At 33.7% G+C, this 24,156-nt stretch overlaps 1 protein-coding gene across 5 annotated transcripts in view; it reads right to left on the bottom strand.

Moving 5' to 3' along the window:
* Nucleotides 1-24,156, bottom strand: part of dpr12 (defective proboscis extension response 12) — a 225,864-nt gene that overhangs the window by 73,652 nt on the left and 128,056 nt on the right. For all 5 annotated transcript variants that reach the window (XM_018521754.1, XM_018521758.1, XM_018521756.1 and 2 more), the window contains one exon: nt 17,281-17,442. In XM_018521754.1, coding sequence (XP_018377256.1) covers nt 17,281-17,442 — 162 coding nt within the window. The remainder of the gene's footprint in view (nt 1-17,280; nt 17,443-24,156) is intronic.

Genomic DNA, 24,156 nt, shown 5'->3' with positions numbered 1-24,156 from the left:
ACTGTGATCGAAAATCAAAATGACGCAAATACACAACTCCGTTATGAGAAAAAAGATGAAACATTTTTTGATGAAAGTCGTTTCGGTTCGGCGATATCGATCTATAGGTAAGAGGCACAAATTTTTATAAGAAAGCGCTCTCACGAAAAGAATCTTTCTTTCAGATGTAAAATATTTATCGCTTCTTATTCCGGGACCTGCTAAATTAATCTCACGTATATTCCCGCTGCGTTGCAAGATTATCGGTGAGAACATATCGCTTCTCATAGCGTTCCGAAGGCGACCGGGTGCGCTGTGATTTACGATAAAGAATATGTCGCGCCAGGCGCAACATGAAATATCGTTCCACGTGGCGCAATAAGATCGCTATAACGAGTACCCCCTTTCTCGATGTTACAACTGAGATCAAGGATTCGCCTGTTTGAAAAGTTTCTATTCGCTTAAAACCTCGGCGGGAGGTATATAAAATTGACCTCGTGACAAGAGGGAGGAGAGAGCTCCCGGGACGGATAAAAGAAAGATCTGTGAGAACTTGTCGATACTAAAGCACGGCGAAGCCGGAGAAGCTCGAAGCGAGCAAGCACCGTGTTGTCCTGGGATAAAATCCCCGATTGCACGCAACCGTGTGCCGAGATGTATCGTGCCCGTCGAGAGTGTATACAGATATAGGACGAATGTAGTCTAAAAGTAACCCTTAAGACACATATCATGCGCTGCTGAATCGTGCCAGGAAATAGAGTGTCTTTCAAGTGGCATCCTCTTTGATATTCTTGCTAACATAACGTTTGCTTCACATTTGCTTTACACGCGTGCGTTATACAATAATGCAAAAAAAATATTTTATTTTAATGCGCAACGGTGAAGCATAAATCGTTCATATAAAATTATGTAATTGTTCACGGAGATATGCTGTGCTCTTAATACCTCTTTTTTTTCCTCTTATTGAGAGGTTCTGTCATCTTCAGCGTTTAATCCGATTCAGCGCTTTGATAGAAGCGAGACATTTCAAATTATTTCGCGACTGCAATATCCCAGCAACGCTGCAGACTACGCTCGACTGAGAGAGCCGTGTTCAGGAATTTGCTGATGGAAGCAAAAGAAGCGCAGTAGAAAATGTTACAAAAGAAAGACGCGTTGGCCCGGGATATAACGCGGATTGCAAAGGATGCGTAGTCCGTATTTGAAAGTGTATTATATGTTGGTAGGTATGTAGGGTAGATAGGTAAGTATACGTGAGATGGCGAACGAAAAGAGCACATGTTGCTGAATTGTACCTATTGTAAAAGGAATTGTCGTTTGTTTTTAAGTCTTACGAGAAACTCTTTTGTGTCGTACTTTTCTGCATGTGTTGCTTCAAGTCATTTTTCTTCTAACAAACAACGCACAGGTATTTTGCGCTTTATTTACCGAGGAAAAATATACGTAGATATGAAGTATATAGATTCTTCAAATATATATTGATGGAATGAAAAAAGTTTATAACTTTTTTTTATTAAAAACTGGCAAACAATTACATGTATACACACGCACGCACATATTTATATATATAATTTAATCGAATATTTCATTAATTAATATTACAATAATAATACAAAATAATTAAGATTATTATTTTGTAGATAAATTAAGGTTAATTTTTGTTAAATGTATTATTAAATAAATGTTAGGTACTCGTAAACAGTGTTACGCCGCAAGACATTGTCGCATAACGTGTAATCAACGTGCGCAGATTGTGCCATACACCATTCCACGTGCATCCAAACTCTAAGGGAAGTTCCCTCAAAGATTGCTGATGGCAAGTCCGCGGTTGCACCCGGATTTACGGTCGACTAACTTGCTCTGCAGCTTGTGGATCTCACACTGCCTGAATTTCTCAGCGTAGTTCCATCTTAACTCAGCCATATTACATTCAAATGGCCGGATTGCTACGTTTAATGACGAGACATTATCATTCCGAATGTCTTGCGAAGAAATTTAACGGAACGAGATTGGCCGCGTTTATCAAGTGCTATGTACGATTTCGGCCATAATGTAAACGCGGCACGGCAACGCGCAACGTATGGAAGACGCAATGGGCCTGTTCTCGTGAATTAGATATATTTCGCCAGAAACAAGTAGTAAATTGGGTTAAATTTCGTTATTGACGATCCAAGAAACTTTGCCAATTAGTATTGCACAGCGAATTTCAACTTTTTCCTCCTGTTGAACAATGCGTACCTATTATCGATCCAACACTGCTAAATTCTAAATTCGACAACGAACATTACGTATATGCTTTAATCAAATCAGTAGCAAACAACCAAAGGTATCAAAACTCGATAATTTAATTTTATGACCATCCGATATTGAAATTGATATGTTATCTATTTTTACGATACTTTTATATATATATTGTAGATAAAGTTTGTGATATATAATGTTGTGGCGATAAAATATGCAATATATAGAGGAGAGTGGTCTAAATCGGACCGTGTTAAGTAGATTTGCGTACTATTTATAATGTAAAGTCCTTATAAGACACCAAACATGTGATAGCAGTTTGACAGTTCTCTGTCATACATTCATAAAATAGACGCAAATACGTATTTTCAACTACCGTGCGAAAATTTTTTTAAAAAAGAAAATTCTTGTAAATCATTATTTAAAAGGTGTTAAAAATTTGAAAAGTAATTGATTTAAGATAATTAAAGAGTGTAGAATTAAAAAATGTTAAGCATTTTGTGATCACTTTTGCGGTTTATTGTAAAATTTGTTCTAAAGTTCGAAAGGACCTGTGTCCAAATCAGACAGTCAATGAATAACTTATAGGCCTGGTTGTAGTACTGGTGATCAGCTGATCAGATCTGATCCAAGCAATTAAATCAGTAAAATATCATGAGTCATCAGATTAAAATTAGTTGAGTTTTATTAATTTCAATTCTAATAATATAAACAGTCAGTAATTTCTTTTTCCGAAAAAATGTTTATCTTTGACTATCAAATTGCTCGTTTTTACTCAATACTAAGAAAAATACATTAAAATATTTAAAAATTTTATCTAAAAATCCATAAAAAATAGGAGTTTTCGATTTGAACCAGGGGATGGTCTGATTTGGAACCGTTGGTTCCAAATCGGACCGGAAAAAGCGTTTTTACATTTTCCATTACAGTTCAACACAGGTGAGAGATACGTCAAAATGGTCTAAAGCAAAAATGAAGGGAATTAAATGATATTTCCAATGGCACATTCGATTTTACGATCGGACTTTATTTACGCCTTATAGAGAGCAAAAACTGTAAATAGGTCCGATTTAGACCACTCTCCCCTATTGTTAGGATGTGATCTTCTATTTATATTGCTTTTTAATATAAAAGCGTTTCTTTATATGTCATGTATTTCTTATAAACTATGTACGTCATAAAATATTTCATTTTACGATTATTGCAATCTCTACTATATTTTATTTCCTATTGTTCGACAATGCACCAACTTTTATGATACGATAAAAGGCTAAAATGATATTCCCGAGATACTTTGCTTCGAGGAAACTAACTCGTTCAACACAACCAGTCAGTTCGCCGACTTCATCACCAACAATAGTTTCTTCCTTTGTTGACGGGAGTACATTATTCTCCTGTGCTGCTCCACCGTGTTATACAATCTATGCAATTTAAGTCATGGAATAATGTAACGGGGACTCTCGTGTATACTTCACGCGCCCGTTTCGTAACGAGGTGTAAAGGCCGCGCCAACGGACGAAACTTCCATCATCAGGATGGTGTTATACGCTCGCTACTGTCGGCGAAACGAAGGCGGAGGCTGCGGGCAGATGGAAAGATGGAATGAAGTGAAGAGAAGTCGGTCGGAGAGAGACTTGCGTTTGAGCGTCAGATACAGAGGCGCTTCGGCTCTTTGAAGTCCCGGAAGTTTCCCCGGAGGCGTCGCGAATACATACGTGCGCGTGCACACGTATCCATCAGCCACGCCGCGCCGTATAAGTATTATCATCGCCATTGTGCGCCGTGCGGCAGATGGGTCAGAAGAAGCGACGAAGGAAGGACGCAACTTTGTGTCCTGGTAATCAAAGAAATTTCGCCTCGAGCGGGCTTCCCCGCTTTCCAAGAGACGCCGAAAGTGCTCTCGTAACGGTCGATTTATTGAAAAGCTTGACGTCGACCCCGTTTCGTTTCGAGGATCGATATTATCAATTTTGCGCTGCAGAGGTGAACGACGAGCAATGGCGTAGTTATCATGATTTTCACTGATTCAGATTCAATTCATTTCTATTTTATCATCGCACTATAACTAACGGTCAGTTTTTAATAGGTAATTACAATCGTAAGAGCGAGCGAATAAAGTTACAAATTTAATTGGATAATTGGTAATCAAATAGCAAATTTCTAAATTATTGTGCATACAAATCGAGTAAGCGACACAGCAAGATTCTTTTTTTTTTTTAAAAAAAAAAAAAAAAAAAAAGAATTAAAACAAGAATGACGGTATTTGTTACATCGCGAAGACAAAGTCAGCCTTTCCCGGTTAGATTTTGCCCGTCGCTGAGTTACCGTCTTTAAAAAGCGAGCCGGAGTAAAACGCAGAAACATCGCAGGATATTGCATCACCGGCTCAGGCCCTTTACGGCGGTCCCAAGCGAGCTAGGAGCAGAACATGAACCGATTAAGGACATTTCGCTAGCTTGGAAAACTCTCTCTCGAGACGCAGCAAAATCTCTCGTCGGAGACTTGTTAAGGTTAATTTCACCATGCAATTCGTAATGGTGTGCTTTTGTAAAATTGGATCGTTCAATACCTTTTAATGTCCCCAAGTTTTCTCTCTTCACACTTTATTAAATATCTTTTAATGCGCCTCCTTACATTTCTTTTTATATCCCGATAATTAAAACGCAGGGAGTGAAACGCGAGACGTAAAGCGCGATGCAAATTCGCGATAAAAGAACACTACGGACGACACTGAATTAATTTCGTCAACTGGTTTAAATGTTAAATGATTCTCCGCCTTCTGTTTCCTGCGGATGAGATACGTTCTGACGACTCATTACTCTTTCATCGCAGCGTTGCTTCCGACACGCCAACGCCAACGTGTACTCACGGAAATTAAAGAAATCTCCCTCGGATCACATACATGCACGCTATTACCAGCGCCAAACTAATCCTATTATTATAATAGGATTTATGAAGCGTAAGTTCCGTGATAAAATTTCGTTGTCAGTTGATGTTATTGGATTAAGTTTGTGTCGGGAAACGTCCGTTTCCAACGAAATGAAATTACTCGGTGTCTTACGCCGTGTATTTTAATTGCCATGCGTCGATCGCTATTAATCTAATGATTTTCTTTACCGAATTAATCGCTATAAAGAGATAATGTGTCTTCATTGACAAATTTTAGAAAAAATAATTCGTTTTCCGAGTATAATTCTTCAAAGCGATTATATGTATTAAATACTGTGTAAAATAAAAGTTTCAGAAGATAAACTAGATAAATCGTATAAAACCCAGATGTAACAAGTTTATATCTCCAGGAAAATTTCATAAAAATTAGAAATAAATTTCAAAAAATAATGAAAGAAATATGCTGCTCCGATAAAAATAAATGATTTTTAGTGAATTATTTAAAATTGTCAAATCTACAGGAATAAACATTTAGGGCATCGACATATCACGGTTTGGTGGTCGAAACAAATGTGATGGGTGAAAGTTTTATAGGGAATTAAAAGCAACGGAACATGATCGACATGGTCCGCATGACAGGTCTTTCATTACTCCGACGGAAACTCGTATAATGCACGTGCACTATTATTAGCCCATCCTGCCCAGTTATTCGTACCCCTTTTTCCATGCTGTTGAATGATCGACGTGCAACGTATATTTTTCCTGTGACATGAAGCAACTCAATTTGCCAAGAAACCATGATGTGCATTGTGCAAGATCAAAACCGATAGCGTTAATTAATTTCGGAAAATCACAATTTCTCATCTGCCATGCATCAGCGACCTACAGCGCCGAGCTATTATTGTTCTACAGTACCATGATAGCGTTACATGCAGGCTCGAGAGTGCATAACTGTTAATTCTGTTACGAGGCAGGAAAATGTCCGGTGCTTATGGCATGAGGCTCTTCCTTTTCCCACGAGACTTCCGCAGTCTGACAGAGTATTATAAAACTCTCTTTCTCAAATGTAGTAACTACCATAACTCTACCTCAATACTGCGGACCTTTAATGCGCGCTAATATCATATTAAACAACCAGAGAAGATCAGACCATTACCGTCAAAGAGCGAAATAAGTAGGGAATTAGTTATTCATTATTCATTACGATATTAAAACTCAGTGAACTCCGGCTGCTTTCTCATGATGATAAGTCGCACGGAAAATTGATCATTTCATTTCACGTACGAAAAGTTGATACGTGATGATTATAGTGCCTATATGATGAGTTTTCATTGTACGCGTAATTTGTAGAAGCAATAAACGTGTCTACAATAAACGTTTGCTCTATAAATTATTACGCGGTACTTGATGAGTAAAAATTTACAGAAATAATAACTGTCATGCTACAAAATGTTGGACAGTTAGTTGTTATTATGGATAATACATAACCGGAAGATGAAAACTTCACATTTACGGTAATTTAAGCAATTCCCAATGTATGTCGCAAATTCGTTAGATTTATATAAATTCCAATTTTATTAATTCTGTAATTAATTTTATAAATCAATGGTATTACATTTTGCAGGAGCAAGATTACTTTGAATAAAGATTAATAATAGTTTGAACGAATTTAATTATTACAATATCGTAAAATATAAAGTACATCCTTGATAATTGATAAAAAAAGGTCTTTAATCAAAAGAGGTAAAATATTCATACGATTTAACAAACATTGCGTGAGTCAAAATTTCCGGGAATATAATATGCTGTCGTTATTCCGCGAATCGCTTGTTAAAGACGTCGAAATCGTGGTGCGTAACAAGGCAGTCCGATTGAAAAGTTTAAATTAGCGGTGAGCATGAAAGATTGACGTGCGGCCACCCTGTAATTTCAAATTTGTTCGCCCTTCCCCATTCGTGTTCCCTTTATCACTTTTATCGCACGCGTCTAGCAATTGAATCAAAGGCGGATTTAATCAGCAACCTTCCACGCTCTCGCTTTCCGTCATTAGAGTACAATGAATTTGTGAGCGGTCCTATAATTTCGTTAATTTTCGTTAAATTAGTACGCCGGAGTGATATGAATGTAAAATTGCGCTATTTTTAATTCCATTATATCTATAGAAGCACAACTATTGCGGATAAACGTTCCTTCAAAGCCTAATTTATGAGTAAAAAAATATGAGTTTAAATGGAGAATATAAATTTTATAAGTAGAAATTAAACCAATAAAAATAAATCAAATAAGAGAAATAATCCTATTTTTGGTCAAAGCAGATTTTGCTTAATAATACTCATATGCAAATTTTTGCAATATAAAATTCAATCGCAAAGCGAAGCTGAAATATTATTATCTCAAATTATATTGATCGTCAATTTAATAATGCTTCTAATAAGCGTCCTAAAAACCTTAAAAACCCGCAAAGAATTTATTGCAAAAAATTGTATTTGCAATTTGCACATGTATATTATTAAGCATCTAAGTCCGCTTTAACCAAATAGGATTATTTCTCTTATTTAATATAAATCTTACAAAAATATAAACTGTTATTTGTTTTTAATCTTTGTACATATATATTAGGTGTATAAATAAGTTCTCGCGGTTTCTCTTGAAAATATTGTTATTAACGTAAAAGAGAAACAGTACAAACATTTTAATCAAAGTATTTGCTTTAAATCTATCACTTTTTGTTATCTTTTTAGTTAGCATACGGATACCGCGACAAAAAAATGCTTCACAGTGTGATTTATTTTCACATCGAAATCACTATTTTAAATCTTTTAAACCAATCTTAGCACGTTCTTTTCGACACAATATTATTTCCAATGTCTAAAAAATTTATTTTAATTCTTCATTGGTAATTTATTGCGATGAAAATAGCGAAACAGTGACGTATCTTTTTAGCGTTCATTTTCAATAAAAAAATGTAATTAATTGTTTAACTGCGAATTGTTATATTACTTTCGAAATGCAGGTCAACCTTACTAATGGAAAAATAATTGGATGTGGGAATTTAAATACGTGTTGTTAGCATCATTAAAGTTAACCGCGAGGACTATATATATACATCTAATACTTCTTTTTAATGATTTTATTTAAATCATACCTACCTGGTTTTATTATTTATTATTGTATTAATACCTGTATTGAACTCATAAATATCAATTTTAGATACTTTTATTAAAGTTTCTCGTGATTTATTCAAAGATAATATCTTTCATATCAGAGAAAAACCAATATTTGTTCTTGAACGATCTATTTTGTGTAATACTTATTTTATATATATATATATATATATGTCGTCGATTCAATTAAATTTAATCAAAATTCGAAGTAACATTGTATGTCTCAATTTTCTCTCGGAAATCAATGATTTCATTAATAATTTCATTTTCTCTCAATTTTTTTAAAATTAAGAATCACATTTATTAATAATTAAGTTTTAAAATTAAAAATTTTTAATGTCATAATCGGGAATTATAAATTAGATTCTGCATTTTAGTGGAATGTGAGCACTTTACATTTCACTAGTAACATAAGATTTTATGTCCTTATCGATCTCGGAATGTTATGTAACGGTTTCAATTTGCACTGTTCTTCCGATTATAAATCTTCCTTTAAACAAACAATAGACGACGATATCGCTGTTATTCTTCAAAATTAATAACACTCGAATGTTCGAAATTTTGTAAAATTCTCGGCTCGTGCAATAATATGAACCTAGGACGAATCGACGAAAGGACGTCAAAGTACGAAGCCAATGGTGCGTCGATGCTCGAGGATGCCGGGTTTTCACAAAAGATCCGCAAACTCGGAGGAAATTGCTTTCTCTCTCCTCGCTTAACTCAATTATTCGTTACTTTCGCCCCGTTAAAGCGCGTATCGCGAAAGTTATCCATTCTTCTCATCCAAAACTGGCGCGCGCGCAACTAAAATGCGTCATTGTGCGTTTAATCCTTAACTCCAATCGCGGAAACTCGATCTTAACTCCCGTAGGCCCTCTTGCCTAGCGAGTTTTCGAGAAACTATCCCATAAACTCTCATTCCCTCGTCCTATTTCGTAACATTTGCGTTACTTAGTTAACGTTGATGGCTGCTTGCGCGGATAAATGCAACAAACGACAAGCGAGTTACGTTAAAAGAAATTTTTGTTCTTTGTTTGTTATAATTACTGGCGTATAAATGATAACGCAGCGAATAAATAACAACGCAAAGCATAACGCAATTACGAAAATTCTAATGATGACACGTAATATTTACGTTGCACGTCATATGACTTTAATGTGAAATATTACACACATATTACGTCGACGTTAAATTCGATCAATTAGCATAATAATTATGATGTAAACGTTGCGTTCTTATTCGCCGCAATTTTATTTGAAATATCTGCAGGCGAACTATAGGTAGAAGTCGGTAATTACTATTGCGATTCGTGAAAGGGCATAACGTAATTTTATTAAATTAATATTGGCGTATGATCATCCGTTTTGTAGCTATGTTTATCTTCGAATACAACTTTAATGCACCGCACTGTGTGTTGTATTGCTTACCCATTACAAACCATTATTGTTTTATTTTCGCAAAGCTACCTCGCAATGGTGCAAGCTTACCCGTTTTCGTATTACCGTGTTATTTAGGTTACTCGCGTGCTAAGTTGTTTACTGGCAAATGTAATGAAGATTGAAGTTAAGACTATAGTTAGATCCTCGTTCGTTAATTTGCTCAGTCTGTATATTATCCTGTTTTTCTACCGTCTCTTCGATGAATATTTACCGATGAATTTTCGTTGAATATTTTTAATAAATACAGTTTCATATCCTCTATTACAGAAACAAAGTTTTCTACGTTTTTCCTTTTTAAATTAGGTTAAAAAGATGATATTAAATGTAATTTATAAATTGAATTTCTGTCTCTACACATCTTTTAAATTAAATTACGTTCAACTGAAGAGCGACTGAAATTTAAGTTAGCCTCTGCTTTTTTATTTGCTCATTCTATTTTTGGTGGATATAATATGTTTATTATAAATATAATCCGGTTGTATTTATTTGTATATATTTTTAGCAGAATTATTTTTATTTGTCGTATACACACAAAACGAATTAAACGAAACTCAATGGAAATGTTTTTAAGATATCTCTCTGTTTTTAATAGACTGAATAAAATCTCAATCGTCTCGTATTTATTTTCATTGTTTTATGTTTCGCAAATGTATCTACGTATTGAAGATATGAGAGAATAAAATTTGTGAAATTTGCCATATGCCGTCTCGTACCAATCTCGTCTCTTCGTCAACGTAATAGACGACGAATCATGTTTGCCAACAGATGATACTCATCCGTTAATTTCTATCCAACGTACTATATTTCCCAGCTGACTTCCCGCTCGTCGTACATGAATTTCGAAACGCCCGTTCCGATTTCAGCGGAATCGCGACTTACGTAACATACTGTACATAGTTATGTTATTTGTGCACCAGCTGGCGCATAAGGGGTACACATTCTCCGTCTCGGCGAGCTGTAAAAATTGGCATCATGCTTTGACGGTAATCCCGGGAACTCTTTCGATCGAAAGTGCGATCAGATTGGAGAATTCTTTTTTTTTCTTCCCTCACAATGGCGACACGGTCCACCGACCGTTACATGGTGTACGGAGAGATATAGATTTATTTCATCCGCCGCACTGTTACACGCCTCGAATGGTGATGGGATCTACAGAACGCGAACGCTCCAGTTTTATAACCCGGTCGCGGGTTAGTATCGCTTTGTCGTATAAATAGGTAACGCCAGCTGCGGACGCGGTGTTCACGTTTGATTAAGTGTTGGCGTATAATACAGTACAGAAATCTATGAAAAGGACTGTCAGCAAGGAAATCGAAACTAATTATGCAAACAATTCTTAATTAGTTACACAATATATTTTCGGTGTATTTCGGAAACACTCGAAATATGCATAAACTTTTATGGAAGGTATGTAAGTTTTACATTAGACATCGTAAAGTTTATTTATTATTAATAATAAAAAAATTGATGTTTAATTAAAAAACTTATAAATTTTTTTATCAAGAAGACTATTCAAGTAATTAAAAGAAAACACTATATTATATATGCAAGAAAAAATTGGTATATTGGTTACGTTGCGCATTAACAAGTGAGAAAAAAATTGGCATATTGGTAACTGAAAAATTGATTTTGCCACTAATGATTTATTCACAAAAATGAGTTATGTAACTCAATAAAGTGTTTCACAGGTCAAACTCCGACAATGCTTTTTTGCCTATAAATTGTAAAATAAATCCAACAAACCATTTTTTTTTAATAGTAAAGGGAGGAGGAAGAGAGAGAGGGGAGGGGAGGGAGAAACCCAATTTGTAAATTTTTTCACCCTCATATTTTTTGTTGCCACCAAAACGCATGCATTTCAATGATTCTTTTACAATATTCGCAAATGGGCGAAATGTATAAGCGTGATCGGTTCTATTGTACTATACGATTGCTATAGAATATTTGAACCTTGTTAAATATCACTCTCTCTCTCTCATGTCGACTTACAGTATTTTGTTTTTAATATCCTTAATAGCAGTTGGATCTTTTTTTTTGTTACAATTATTAAATATTCAGTTTTATTCTCGTAGATAATTTTCGATTAAAAATTCCATTAAAACAAAATTCATTAGAAGTAAAATAAGATCATGTAATTTGTTCGCAACTTAAACATAAAATATGCAAAAATCCCGTAAATCTCCAATAAATTATAATTTCAAAATATTAAAATATTAGAAAATGCACTAACGAACGCGTGATAATTAATAATAATAATTCATGAAATTATGAAATCATTATTTTATGCACAAATTGAATATTAAAAATTAAGCTGTTAGTTTAATTTTTATTATCTTATTTTCGCGAAATATTGGTCACTTTTCTTTCTTTCAATCCTTTTTAAACACCTAGAACTTCTTTACGTTCCGTAGTACCCCTACTTTATTAGTCAAATTATGCGTGTATTCGCTCGCATGAACACAAGAGAGCCCTGCAGCTATATACTCTTCGTATCGTAAATTTCTAACACGTAGCAGTGCCCACATGTTGTCCGTACGCTCCGAAAGTTCCGACTACGAAAATATGCAACAGTGGTTCGAGCTCAATTAAACTCGGCACATTAGTCGAAGCGTTCATTTTCAGTTAACGCAAGAAATACTCATATTATGCTAGATTCATGTCGTTACACCAGAAAGGTAAAACTAATGAATTAGTTCTTACAGATAAGTATCGGATACAAGTCTCATTGAACGAACTATGACAAATTGTTGCATTGAAAGCTTAATAATGAACCTTTTTGAGAGCTTAACGATCCTGCTGAGCTACTTTCGGAGTTCTTATCCCTAAGAGATTTATTCACCACTATAAGAAGTCGCGATTATGATGGCTTTGCATTAGCGCTCGTTGAAATGGCATAAAATTAAGGATGCGTAGATAGCTGGATATTAAATGGCCTGATTTGACTTCGAAATAGTTAACATTAACTAAATTATAGACAATTACTATAATTATCTTAAAAAAAAATGTTAAATCACAGTAGTGCTTTTACTATTTAGACTTGCAGATTATATTATTATAGTAAAATAAATTAATGTTTCAATAGCATGGTATATATAACAATACTATTTCAATTTGATTATGTATTCTATAATAGTAATAACGATATATTCTGAAATGGATCATATAAATAATAAGTAAAGTTAAGAGAAGTCTAATGTTTATGGAAAGAGCGAATGAGATATCTAAATTATTACGTAATTACATAATAATCAATGTAATTTCGCGAATTAATGAAATGTCGCGCGAGCGCTCGTATTTTAATCCCGAACAAATTAAGTAAGATATCGCACGGAGCGTATTGTCGGACATAAATCCTGGGCTTCGTTCGAGATTAACTGCCAAATTTGACCTCCATCAGAATCTCGGTTTAGCCCAGCGTTTCGCAGCGCGGGCATAAACTTCGTCCAAAAGCTTAACGAGTCCCACGATCGTGACTGCGTTTGCTTCGACACGAGCCAAGGCGAGAAAGTACTTATCTTCAGCGCCGAAGGGACTTCTCGTGCTGTGTGTCTCACAGGCGACCCACTTTCCGTGCAGCTGTAGGTGTACAACCAATCTCAGCCGTAGCCAGCTGCGGCTACGACAGAGCTTGCGATAAGCGCGAAACGAGCTTTCCATTACTCCTTCGAAGACGCGTAAAAAGTTAAGTACCTTGACTTACGTACTACGTAACAACTCAAGGTTTGCCTTAATTAATTTCTTTTTGTAGCCGTCGTAAGGCTGGACGTGTAATTAAACTCGGCATTTAATACCGTCGCTACTTCCAGCTTGCATGGTCCATGTTGCGATGAAGACGCCTGGAGCATTGCACAGTTTTGTCTCGTATTTTTCAACAGTTTTACCCGGCGATAAGCAAACGGTTCTACGGTGTACTCAATTATTAAATGCAAAAGTGTTGGAGGTTTGAAGTTAAAATATCTCAGCGCGTCTTTCAGATAAATCTGTACCTTTCAATGAAATAAAAATGACGAAAGCTGTGGAGAAGCATTCGAATTTACGAGCAGCAAATTTTGGACAATTTTATTACTTTTTTAATATTATATGAAATTCATTACAAAGAAATATTATAGTGGCATAAATTACGGATAAAAATAAGCAAACATAAATAAAATAAATATAAATTAAAATCTTTATACATGAAATGTACTTTGCGTGCATAATTGTGCATATTGTGCGTGCACGTAGTACATGTAATAAAATTTTAATTATATTTTCATTTGTTAAGTTTTCCAAATTAGATAAAATAACAATTTATACTTTTTATGTGCCGAATAATTTCATATTTAACGAAAAAGATAGATGATCTAAATTTTAATTGAATAAAATTTTGTAAAAACAATGAAAAATATATTACAAACAATGAAAGTACATATTATCCGTTTTTCATATTTTTACAGACGTTCCGCGCGCGCAGTAGTGAGGTCTCGATTACTCCCAAAGCTTTCCATCGCTCCATCTTCAATTACACTTAATCGCCACGACGTTCGCAATAAAATGGTCACCGCACTATATCTGTCGTTTGCGATAGCTACGCTGCTGCTTTTTCACGCTAAAATGTTTGCTGGGGCAATAACGGAGATAAGAGAACTCGCGAGAAACTGTCCCATCTTTGATGCTTTTCGTTGCGTAGCGTCATCTTAATTTATCCGATCTTGTAAACATTATTCGAGGACAAGATCTATAAAAAGAAAATGTAATTTACAAAGGAAAGAACAGGAAAAACGGCAACATTCGATCATGTCCAATGAATCAAGGATCTCTTCCAAAAGTGCATGTTCCATCAAGGATATGATTGTTAGCAGTCAAATTATCGAAGTTCTGTAGTTGCAATGAACTTCATATTCAAGCAAGAACTTCAGAAAGCAATTATCTTAATCCGGTACAATTTGCATTCTCCTTATTACGCACGTACATGCATACATGATTTAATTTTATTCGTGCAAAATATAAATTCCGATTTACTCGCGTAAAGATATCGAAATTATAGCAATATGATCTGTATAATGCAAGTTTATCTGTAATTAATTTTTATGTCGCTTCAAATAGTTAGTTTTATTTGGAATAAACAAATCCAATTACGCGAGTTCGAGAAATGAGGAATTGTAATTCAGTGCATGGTATAATAACTGATACGTGGCTTGGGACACTGTTACACGCTAAGATTAACGAGTAATCCGTTATCCGACTATGCGGTTCGTCATTGTGAGACAAGCAATCGCTTCGGACGTTTATCCCCCCATGACTTTTAATTAGAAACCGCAATGACGGACCGTCGTGGACATTGTGTGGGCGATATTCATCTCGAGCGTTATAATATACACGTTAGTCAGGAAGACACCCACGTATTATCGACTTTGTAACACAGTGATTTCCACGCTCAATGACCTCGTTGCATAATGAGGTGTCGAGAAATTGCATTGCGACCACACTCGTCTCTTCTCTCTTTCTATGGTCAAATAGATGGAACGCCGCGTCATTCAACAATAGTTGATAGACATTCATTTATTTTTAAAATCAATTCTTTGCCGATTAGAAAAGTACTACGATATCCATTTTATTTTTGATAAAATTGGGCGCTAGGTTCATTACCGGTGTCGATTAATAGGTGCTATATATATGTATCATTTAAATAATTCGTTATAATTTTAAATAAACTTCAGTACAATCAAAGTTAATTAACTGTCCGAGTTATTTCCAGATATCTGACTGTAAAATGAAAAAGCTTCAAAATAATTCAGAAAGTGCTTTTAATGAATAAAAATAAAGATTCCTGTACAATAACGTAAATTATTTTGTATTCTGATTAAGTTATCATAGACGAATTATTTAAGTGTAACTAGCACCACAATCTATTATATAATATCCATTAGCTTTGTTATAATTATATTATTGTCTAAAAGTACAATCTAAATTTCAATGATGTAATCGGCTTTTAATATTACGTTGTACATTGAATATTTATTAATTTCCATTATTGTATATCATTTAATTATAACGTTATTTTATAATAAATGGATTTTGTTGTTAATCATTTTATGTATCATTTCATTTCTTCCAATGTATTAAAACAATATCTGTATCTATTATTACAGATATTTTATTCTATATTTCATTCTGCTTTATATTCTTAAATGAATTCCGACTTTATGATCTTTATGATTGAGAATTTGATGATTGATTCTGAAACATTTTTATTGACATTTTCGCAAAAAATATACAGAGCTCAAAGGATAATGTCCTATCTTTTACTTACTTGCCGATAATTAATTAAAGTCTCTAAAGATCGCTGGTTACGACAACGAGCCAGAGGTGTCTTTCGAACTTCGAAGCATGAAGATAGAGAAAACGAGCAATGCGAAAACGGCGGTTTACTAAGTTCATTGGAAAAAGTTTCGTGGTTATACTATATTCGCACCCCGAAATTAACATAAGAGGCCGTCTTTGCTATCCCAAACTTGGGCCTTCACCCGGAGAAACTTTAGAAAGGTCAGAGACTGCTACAGGTTTTCAGAGTTTACTCGACAGCGAACGCAAGCGGGCATCATGTCTCGTTATTCACGCTGTCCGATTTCTTTCGAGCTCGCACGTACTTGCCGCGAGCTTGTGTTTGCCGTTCCATTAGCCGGAAAAATGTATGAATATGCAGCAAGAACGGTTTATTCGTATTGCTCACGTCATGCGGATTTACGTGTTAGTGTCCCCAATATCGTACTTAATAATATTAGCGAAAAAGTTCTCTAGTTTTGGATTAGTTCTCTAATTACGGAGCCATTAACTGGACATCGAAATTATTTTCTGTCCACATTAGAGTAATTTTTATAGCATCCTCGTAAAATTTTTTTCCGGTCCAATACATTTTCAATTTAGACCGGGTTACTTTATGTCTCGTATGTGAGCAAAATCATACAATTCACAAACATTATCTCTTTTCACTTTTTTAAAAATAATTTACTAATATTGTAAATATCAGTTATATTAACAAAAAGTTATAAAAGAGGATAATGTTTTGCAATGATAAATATTTTATAACATTAGATATTGAATATACATCGACTTGATGCCAAATTGATGACGCATACATTGCGGTGCGCATAATTAGCGATGTTTCGAATTATTAATGGAAGGATTTATTACCCCCGCTGTATATATATGCAGTATCTGTATACCACTTGATGATATACGCTCATATACTTTCATGTAGCATGTAATTATTGAAATATATGTATATTCGATCTGAAGATAGAAATGTATACATCCAAAGATAGTAATTCGGGAGTTATATTAGAAAGTCCAACGGCGAATATTAATAATAATAATAAACCGTAAAAAATGGTGTGTTATCAACGTAAATCGAGTGATTCGTCAGTTTCACTCTTCAAAAAAGTAAAAAAGGAAAGAGAAACAGCGGACAATAATAAAACGAACAATTGAGAATGATACATCGTGCGATAAAAGTTGAGAAACACTTGTTAAAATATATTGAATCAATTAACCCGTAGGGTTGTTTATGTATAGGGGGTTACATTACCTGACACTCGTACGTCCCATTGTCTCTTTCTTGGACGTATTTTATTTGAAGGGTCCAATCGTCCGAGCCCTCGGGATGTAGTACTTGAAATCGCTCGTCGTTCGTGTATGTGAACATCGAGCTTGTTAAAACGTGAAAGTCACGTCGCCGGATCCACGATATCTGAAACACAGATATTAATTGACACACACAATCAGAAATAATGTAAATAAATATTCAAACTATTTATTATTTATTTATAAATTCTTATAAAAATTTTGCTATTTATTTATCGGTTTTCATCAATATTTTTTATTTATTAATTAGTTTTACAATAAGAAGTAAAAAATAGGTAAAATATATGATAAAAAATATGAAAAATGAAACATAATGACATAAAATATATATATGCTGAACATTCGCATTTTTAATATAAAAAATATTTTAATTTAGCAAATTAAGTATCCAAAAAGATCTGTTTGATAGACATGTTCATTCATAACGATATATGAGAGATATATATTGGATTTTAATTAAAACAAATATTGCTAAAAAAAACGTGGAGCTATATCAGCACACACACACACACACACATATATATATATATATATATATATATTCGAGTTGATATAAATTGGATTAACATAACCGATCGGATTGCATCTGAAAATAATGCGTCAAGCGTACTTTTAATGCCTCTTGACGGGCATGCAAAATAATTATTTCTACAGATATAAAAAAGTCATAATAAAATGGTAATGGTACAAAATATTGCTCTTATGTAAATAATAGTAATCTATGTATTGCGTGATACAGGAAAGAGATTTGGTACGGAGATATGTCACATTAAAATAATCCTGTTCGATACATCGACACTTTGTGTAAATAAAGCGAAAAAGATGAACGACCATTACATTAAACCACATGAAATGGAAACATATTTATTACTTCATATAACTGCAAAAAATTGTAAAGTAAAATATATTATTATATCAATATATACACAGTAATGTGATCATAAAATTTATTTTAATTAAACATTAAAGTATTAAAAAGAATGCAATTATGTGTTATGTAAACATGACATGAAATGTAATTATAGTCTACAACGGGTGAGACACATTTTGCTACATCTTGTTTTTAATATGACGTCAAACGAGAACAGAAAATCTCTTTTAGATAACAGGTTGTTTATTCTTCCACTCTAACTTGACTGATATTTTAATATAAACAAATTTCATTAGAGAACTTTAATTGTTAAATCCTCAGTGCGCAAAACTGTTTAATTTTTCCACAAAAGCAAAGAATACACAAATAAAAAGAAATAATAGACCAGTCTATCTCTTGGGAATATGAATATTAAAATAATAATTATTTTCATAAAATGCATTATTTTACAAATATAGATACACATAATGCAAGTAAAAAAAGTATTTATATTTCCCGCAAATAATTTACGTATTTCTCGCAATTACAATCGTTACTACTTAACAAACGACAGAGTTTACGAAGTGGAGAACTGGTTTTAGCGGTACTTAGTAACTTCGCCCCTGCTCAAGTGCTACGACCTATCTTGTGATCCGATGGGACCGAGTACAATATTGCATAAATAGTAAAATTGTGAGAGCCGGAAATACGATCCCAACCTCCAGGGGAATGCGGCAGACCTGCCCGCATTCTCCTCAGACGGGTTGCTTGCTTCCTTCCTCTGTTGATGCTTTAAGATCATTGTAGAAAGAGAATGCATAAAACATTAGGTATAAACCTCGCGGCCAATCACGGTGTTTCTATCGAAATGCCTTGTGTGAAGCATATAAATGCGCAATATCAGATTACGTGTAATGAATTTATACATTTTTATCCCGGAAATAAATGATAAATATGTAAGTGAATAATTTTAAATCTTATTCTAATTAAATTAAGATTCTTAATTTAATTAAATTGTTCTCTTTTCATCATGAGATTAAATACCTCTTTTAATTTGAGTTTCTAAATTTTTTCGCAAATAAATTAGCAATACCTTTCAATTTTTTATTTCTGCTGCAACTATGGCATGCGTATAACTAATCAATTAGACTAATTATTTTAAACAGTACAAAAATATACTTAAGAGTACTAAAATATATTTAACAATTACTGTGTTAAAATAGGGATGACGCCTTACATATTTCATAACAATAAGATTTATTTTTTATAGTATTTATATATATATATATATAAAGATAAATTTGTTGATCCCATTGTCTGCTAATTATAATAATTAAATAGCATAATATATTCATGTTAGAAATGTATCTATATATATTATATGTATAATATGTATTTCTATCTTAAACTTTCTATTTTAAACAAGATAAATAGCAAGAGAAATTGCAAAGTCGCGTTTACGTCGACATAAATATGCTAATTCCCGTTACAGCATTTTGTTTACATAATAATATTAATTTGCAGACTTTTCACGAGCGCTGGCAAGCTGGACAAGATGCTCGGAAATTTCAAGTGGCGAAACTTCGCCGCAGTATGATTGCCAGCTCTCGGCTACAATCTAGTGCTTCAATGTTTCCCAGCATTCGGAAGAGATCGCTTCGTCCGAAAGCATTAAACCACTTGAGGTACTTCAATCGGCTTCAAACTTTAGATTGATGTGAAATTTCTCGGTAGACCAATTATTATGGATTTGCTTTTCTTCTTTTGTGCTCTGTATGAAAGTTGAATTTATTTCAGAGTACGTCATTAAAGAGATCATCACGAGAAATACAGAAGAACGAACAACGAAACGACGATTCAGTACGATCTTGGCGCAATCCTTCCTTGGTTAGATGATATTTATATTGGAATTTTTCGGTTATGTAGGAACCATTTCACGGATTTGAGATTCTCAAGTACATACTTCAGTCATACCTCAATGACAATTATTTTTCTGGATTTGTGTATATTTGTCTCCTATATTTAAACATTACCTTTGATCGCTTCAAACACGCTTTATGCCAACAAGATAAGTGAAATCATACTGAAAAGATTTGTTTTTTTTCTGGCCAAAATCGAAAACGATTGTAGTCTCGTTCGGTAGTGATTTGGGAGGAAAGTTTGGTTCAAACGATTCTTGAGACTGGACGAGAGTTTCGGACGAAAGGCATACCCGACATGGAAAGTTTACGTCGTCGAGATTTCGACAGAACAACCGACTAGGTCGATTCTATTGCAGTGCTTGTGTAGAGCAGCAGTCTGTATGATGTATGTAGGTCAGCGTTTCTCTCATCCTTTTACGTGCAGTGGACCATCGGTGCATCAATTGAAAGAAGTATGTTGCTATATTGCGGTATGTCAGTGTATATTCGTACAATACTTGAAGACATGTTTGAAAAAGTGGACAAACGGGCGAAAACATGTTGGTTTCTGTATAAACACAAAACTTTTTAAACTATTTTTCTTTGTACTTTACTGTTTTCTATCAATTATCTGTTACAACATTCAATGTGTTAATCCGATGTTACATAATATTTTTAGAAACAATCATTGTTTATATTGATATATATATTTATATTTCATTGTTTATATTGATATACATATATATATATTTCATTATTTACATTGATATCAGGAGACGCGGTAGCGGCTCCCGTCAAGTATATTTTTGTAGTACATAATAATATAATATAATATCATGCCATGAAAGAGACGCTACAGTGTATCCTTTATATATATATTTAAATTTAATTAGATACTTTATTAGAGATAAATAAGAGAAAGCTAAGGAGATAAATAAGAGAAAGCTAAAGATAAGGCATAGAAAAAGTATGGAAAATTAATTATTGACCGTCCGGAGAGTTGCATATTTGCAACGTTCACATTAAAATTAAATTCGAAGTAAATTCGTGATCTGTGCAGAATAGTTACATTTAAGGAAGGTGGAAATGTATGTAGCGTTGAACACTGAAGTATAGTACTTCTATCAGAAAGGCATACATCGATATATATATACATCGATAGTGTAATATATCAACAGATTCTTTATAAATCATTTTTGAGCAAAAATAATTTAAAAAATTGTTTCTTTAATGATAAGACGTCATCTCTAGAGAGAAGGTTAAAAAAGAATACGAAGGAAAAATAGTGTTTAAAACAATTAAAACTGTGCAATAATTGGGTACAGGTAATATTAATGTAAATTAATGTAGTGTCTGATTAGGAAGACTGTAATAGTTAAGATAAAAGATAACAAAAGAATATATATTTAGATAATATAGTAATATCTAGATATCGGATTTCAGCCATTAATTATCAAGGAATGAATAGATGTGAGACATTAAAAGATGAAATTGTAAATCAAGTATCTTCTTGGTATATCAGTTGAAATAAGAAATATTCTGAATTCTATAAAATACATTTAATTAAATATTTTATTATTAAATGTATTATCTGCCTAAGTGAAGAGCAAAGTCAATAAAACTGAATGTCTTTTTAATCATTGATCCGTTTAACTGTTTTATATTGTGTATCTATTCAAAAAAGAGAATATTCCGGAAACGGATTGGTGAAAGATACAATGAGTAACATTAGGTTCGTGTAACCTCCATGGATGACTAACCACAACCAGTACTTGGTTATCTCTTGCTAAAGGGTTAGGTCAGGTATATCCTGTCTGGCTTTTCAGTTTCTGTTTCACGCTACTCGAACATCATGAAATGTTATGGTTGCGGTATTTGGTGTCTAAAGTTCCGCGTGTAACCGCAAATGTTATTTTCGAGCATTGCGCTACTTTGTCATAATACTATACATTTTGATTTTGGTCAAAATATTTGTGGGGTAATTTAATTTGCAGGTAGAAAAGATAAAGTTATATCATACTAAATTTCGTATAAACGTACGTCAGATTGGTATTATATCTAGTTCGAAACTAGTTCGATAAATGCAATGTAAAAGCTAGTATTGGTTTGTATTGACAAAGCAGATGAAACGATTAGATTTATTCTTATTATATATATATATATATATATATATATATATTTGTTTCAATAAATCTAACACGAAATGGCAATTATAACCCTGCTATCACTCATACGACTTGACACATTTCTAGATTGGAACGATTAATCACAAAAGTATAACAGAGTCAATATTGCGTGAAGTCATTTAAAATAAAAGTTAAATGTTATTAATCCATAAATTTATTCGCATTTATTATACAACAATATTTGTAATAAATAATATTTTGATATATTTAAAATAGGAAACTTCAGTAAAAAATGCTAATAAAAAATTGGCAAAAAGATACTGAACAAATCAAACTTATATAAAACAAAATTTTTATTTCTTTTACTACACAAAATTTCGCAAAAAAATATAAATGACTTTACAATCAAAATAAAATAAACATAATTTATTTTGGTAATCTATCAATTTAATTAAAAAATAACAATATAAAATAAGATTTCCTATTTAAATCTACCGAATTTTTTTTATTACAAAAGCGATTTCATACAGTCAATATATGCAAAACGAAATAAAGACAATTCGCGTCCTCGGTAATTTGGTAATTCAGTTAAAAAATTATAATGATTAAATAATTTAAATAATACATGATTTTCAATCATCTATTAGAATTCTTTGTTATAAAATTTATCAAAATTAGAAGGGATTGAAATAATTAAATTAAAAGCTATAAAACAAAGATAATTTGGTATCGACAATCTATTTAATTCGAGAATGGTGCATAGAAATGAAATAAAACTTAATCTTTTCATATAAAAGTATAAAGTGCTTCATATACATATATTTCATATCAAATATCTTCACATGCCATTGTAAAGCATTGATTCGATAATAAAAAAAAATCATTCTTTCCCTGCGGAGTAAAAGACAAAAGAAGAATGAGCATTTCAAGATTATACCCGCCAGATATCACGTTATTCAAATTATAGCATCACGCAGAATCTTATACCCGTGAGAAACTGGCCCACCAATATTAAAATATCCAATATTTTTTCTTTGCATTCGTTTGCTCATCGTTTGCTCACGATTGCTCAGTCTCCATTGTAAAGCATTGATTCGATAATAAAAAAAAATCATTCTTTCCCTGCGGAGTAAAAGACAAGAAGAATGAGCATTTCAAGATTATACCCGCCAGATATCACGTTATTCAAATTGTAGCATCACGCAGAATCTTATACCCGTGAGAAACTGGCCCACCAATATTAAAATATTCAATATTTTTTCTTTGCATTCGTTTGCTCATCGTTTGCTCACGATTGCTCAGTTGGAATTTTCGTTTGCTCACCCTTAGTTCAAAAGTTATACGAAATTTAAATTTTGGGGGCCAACTTCCCCCCTGCCCCCCCCCCCCCAAATATTAAAAACTAAGGGTGAGCAAACGAAAATTCTGACGGAGCATTCGTGAGCAAACGATAAACAAACGAATGCAAAAAAATATTCGATTTTTTATTATTGGGGGGCCAGCTTCACACGGATGAATCTTATTGTTCACGTTATCAGAGAGAGAGAGATCGTGTGTGCAATGATACCAGACAGAACAGGAACAATCAGAGGTTCGTCGCGCGACGAAATTGTTTCGGCTATCGGATCAAAGTGATCATGTGAGGTCGTTGACGAGGACAAAAAATTGGGGAGAAGAACCGAAAAAAACCATACACACGTTATGGAGAGTGGAGCGATAACGGGGAGAGTCTCCACGTTGCGTGTTGGCTCGTTTCATATCACCATTCGAATGGAACGAAGCGTGATTGCCGGCGCTATCTCGGGACACGCGAGATCGTTCGATTATACTAGGGCGCGATTCAGCGATAACCCGTGCTGGTCCTGCCGCCGATTGTTAACGCGTTAATGGAGTTACTAAATGCGAACGCGCGCGTAGTCCCTCGACACAACATGCAGGCGGCT

Source organism: Trachymyrmex cornetzi, unplaced genomic scaffold, assembly GCF_001594075.2.
Source record: "Trachymyrmex cornetzi isolate Tcor2-1 unplaced genomic scaffold, Tcor1.1 scaffold99, whole genome shotgun sequence".
Taxonomy (NCBI): domain Eukaryota; kingdom Metazoa; phylum Arthropoda; class Insecta; order Hymenoptera; family Formicidae; genus Trachymyrmex; species Trachymyrmex cornetzi.
This window is presented reverse-complemented; position numbering and strand designations above follow the sequence as displayed.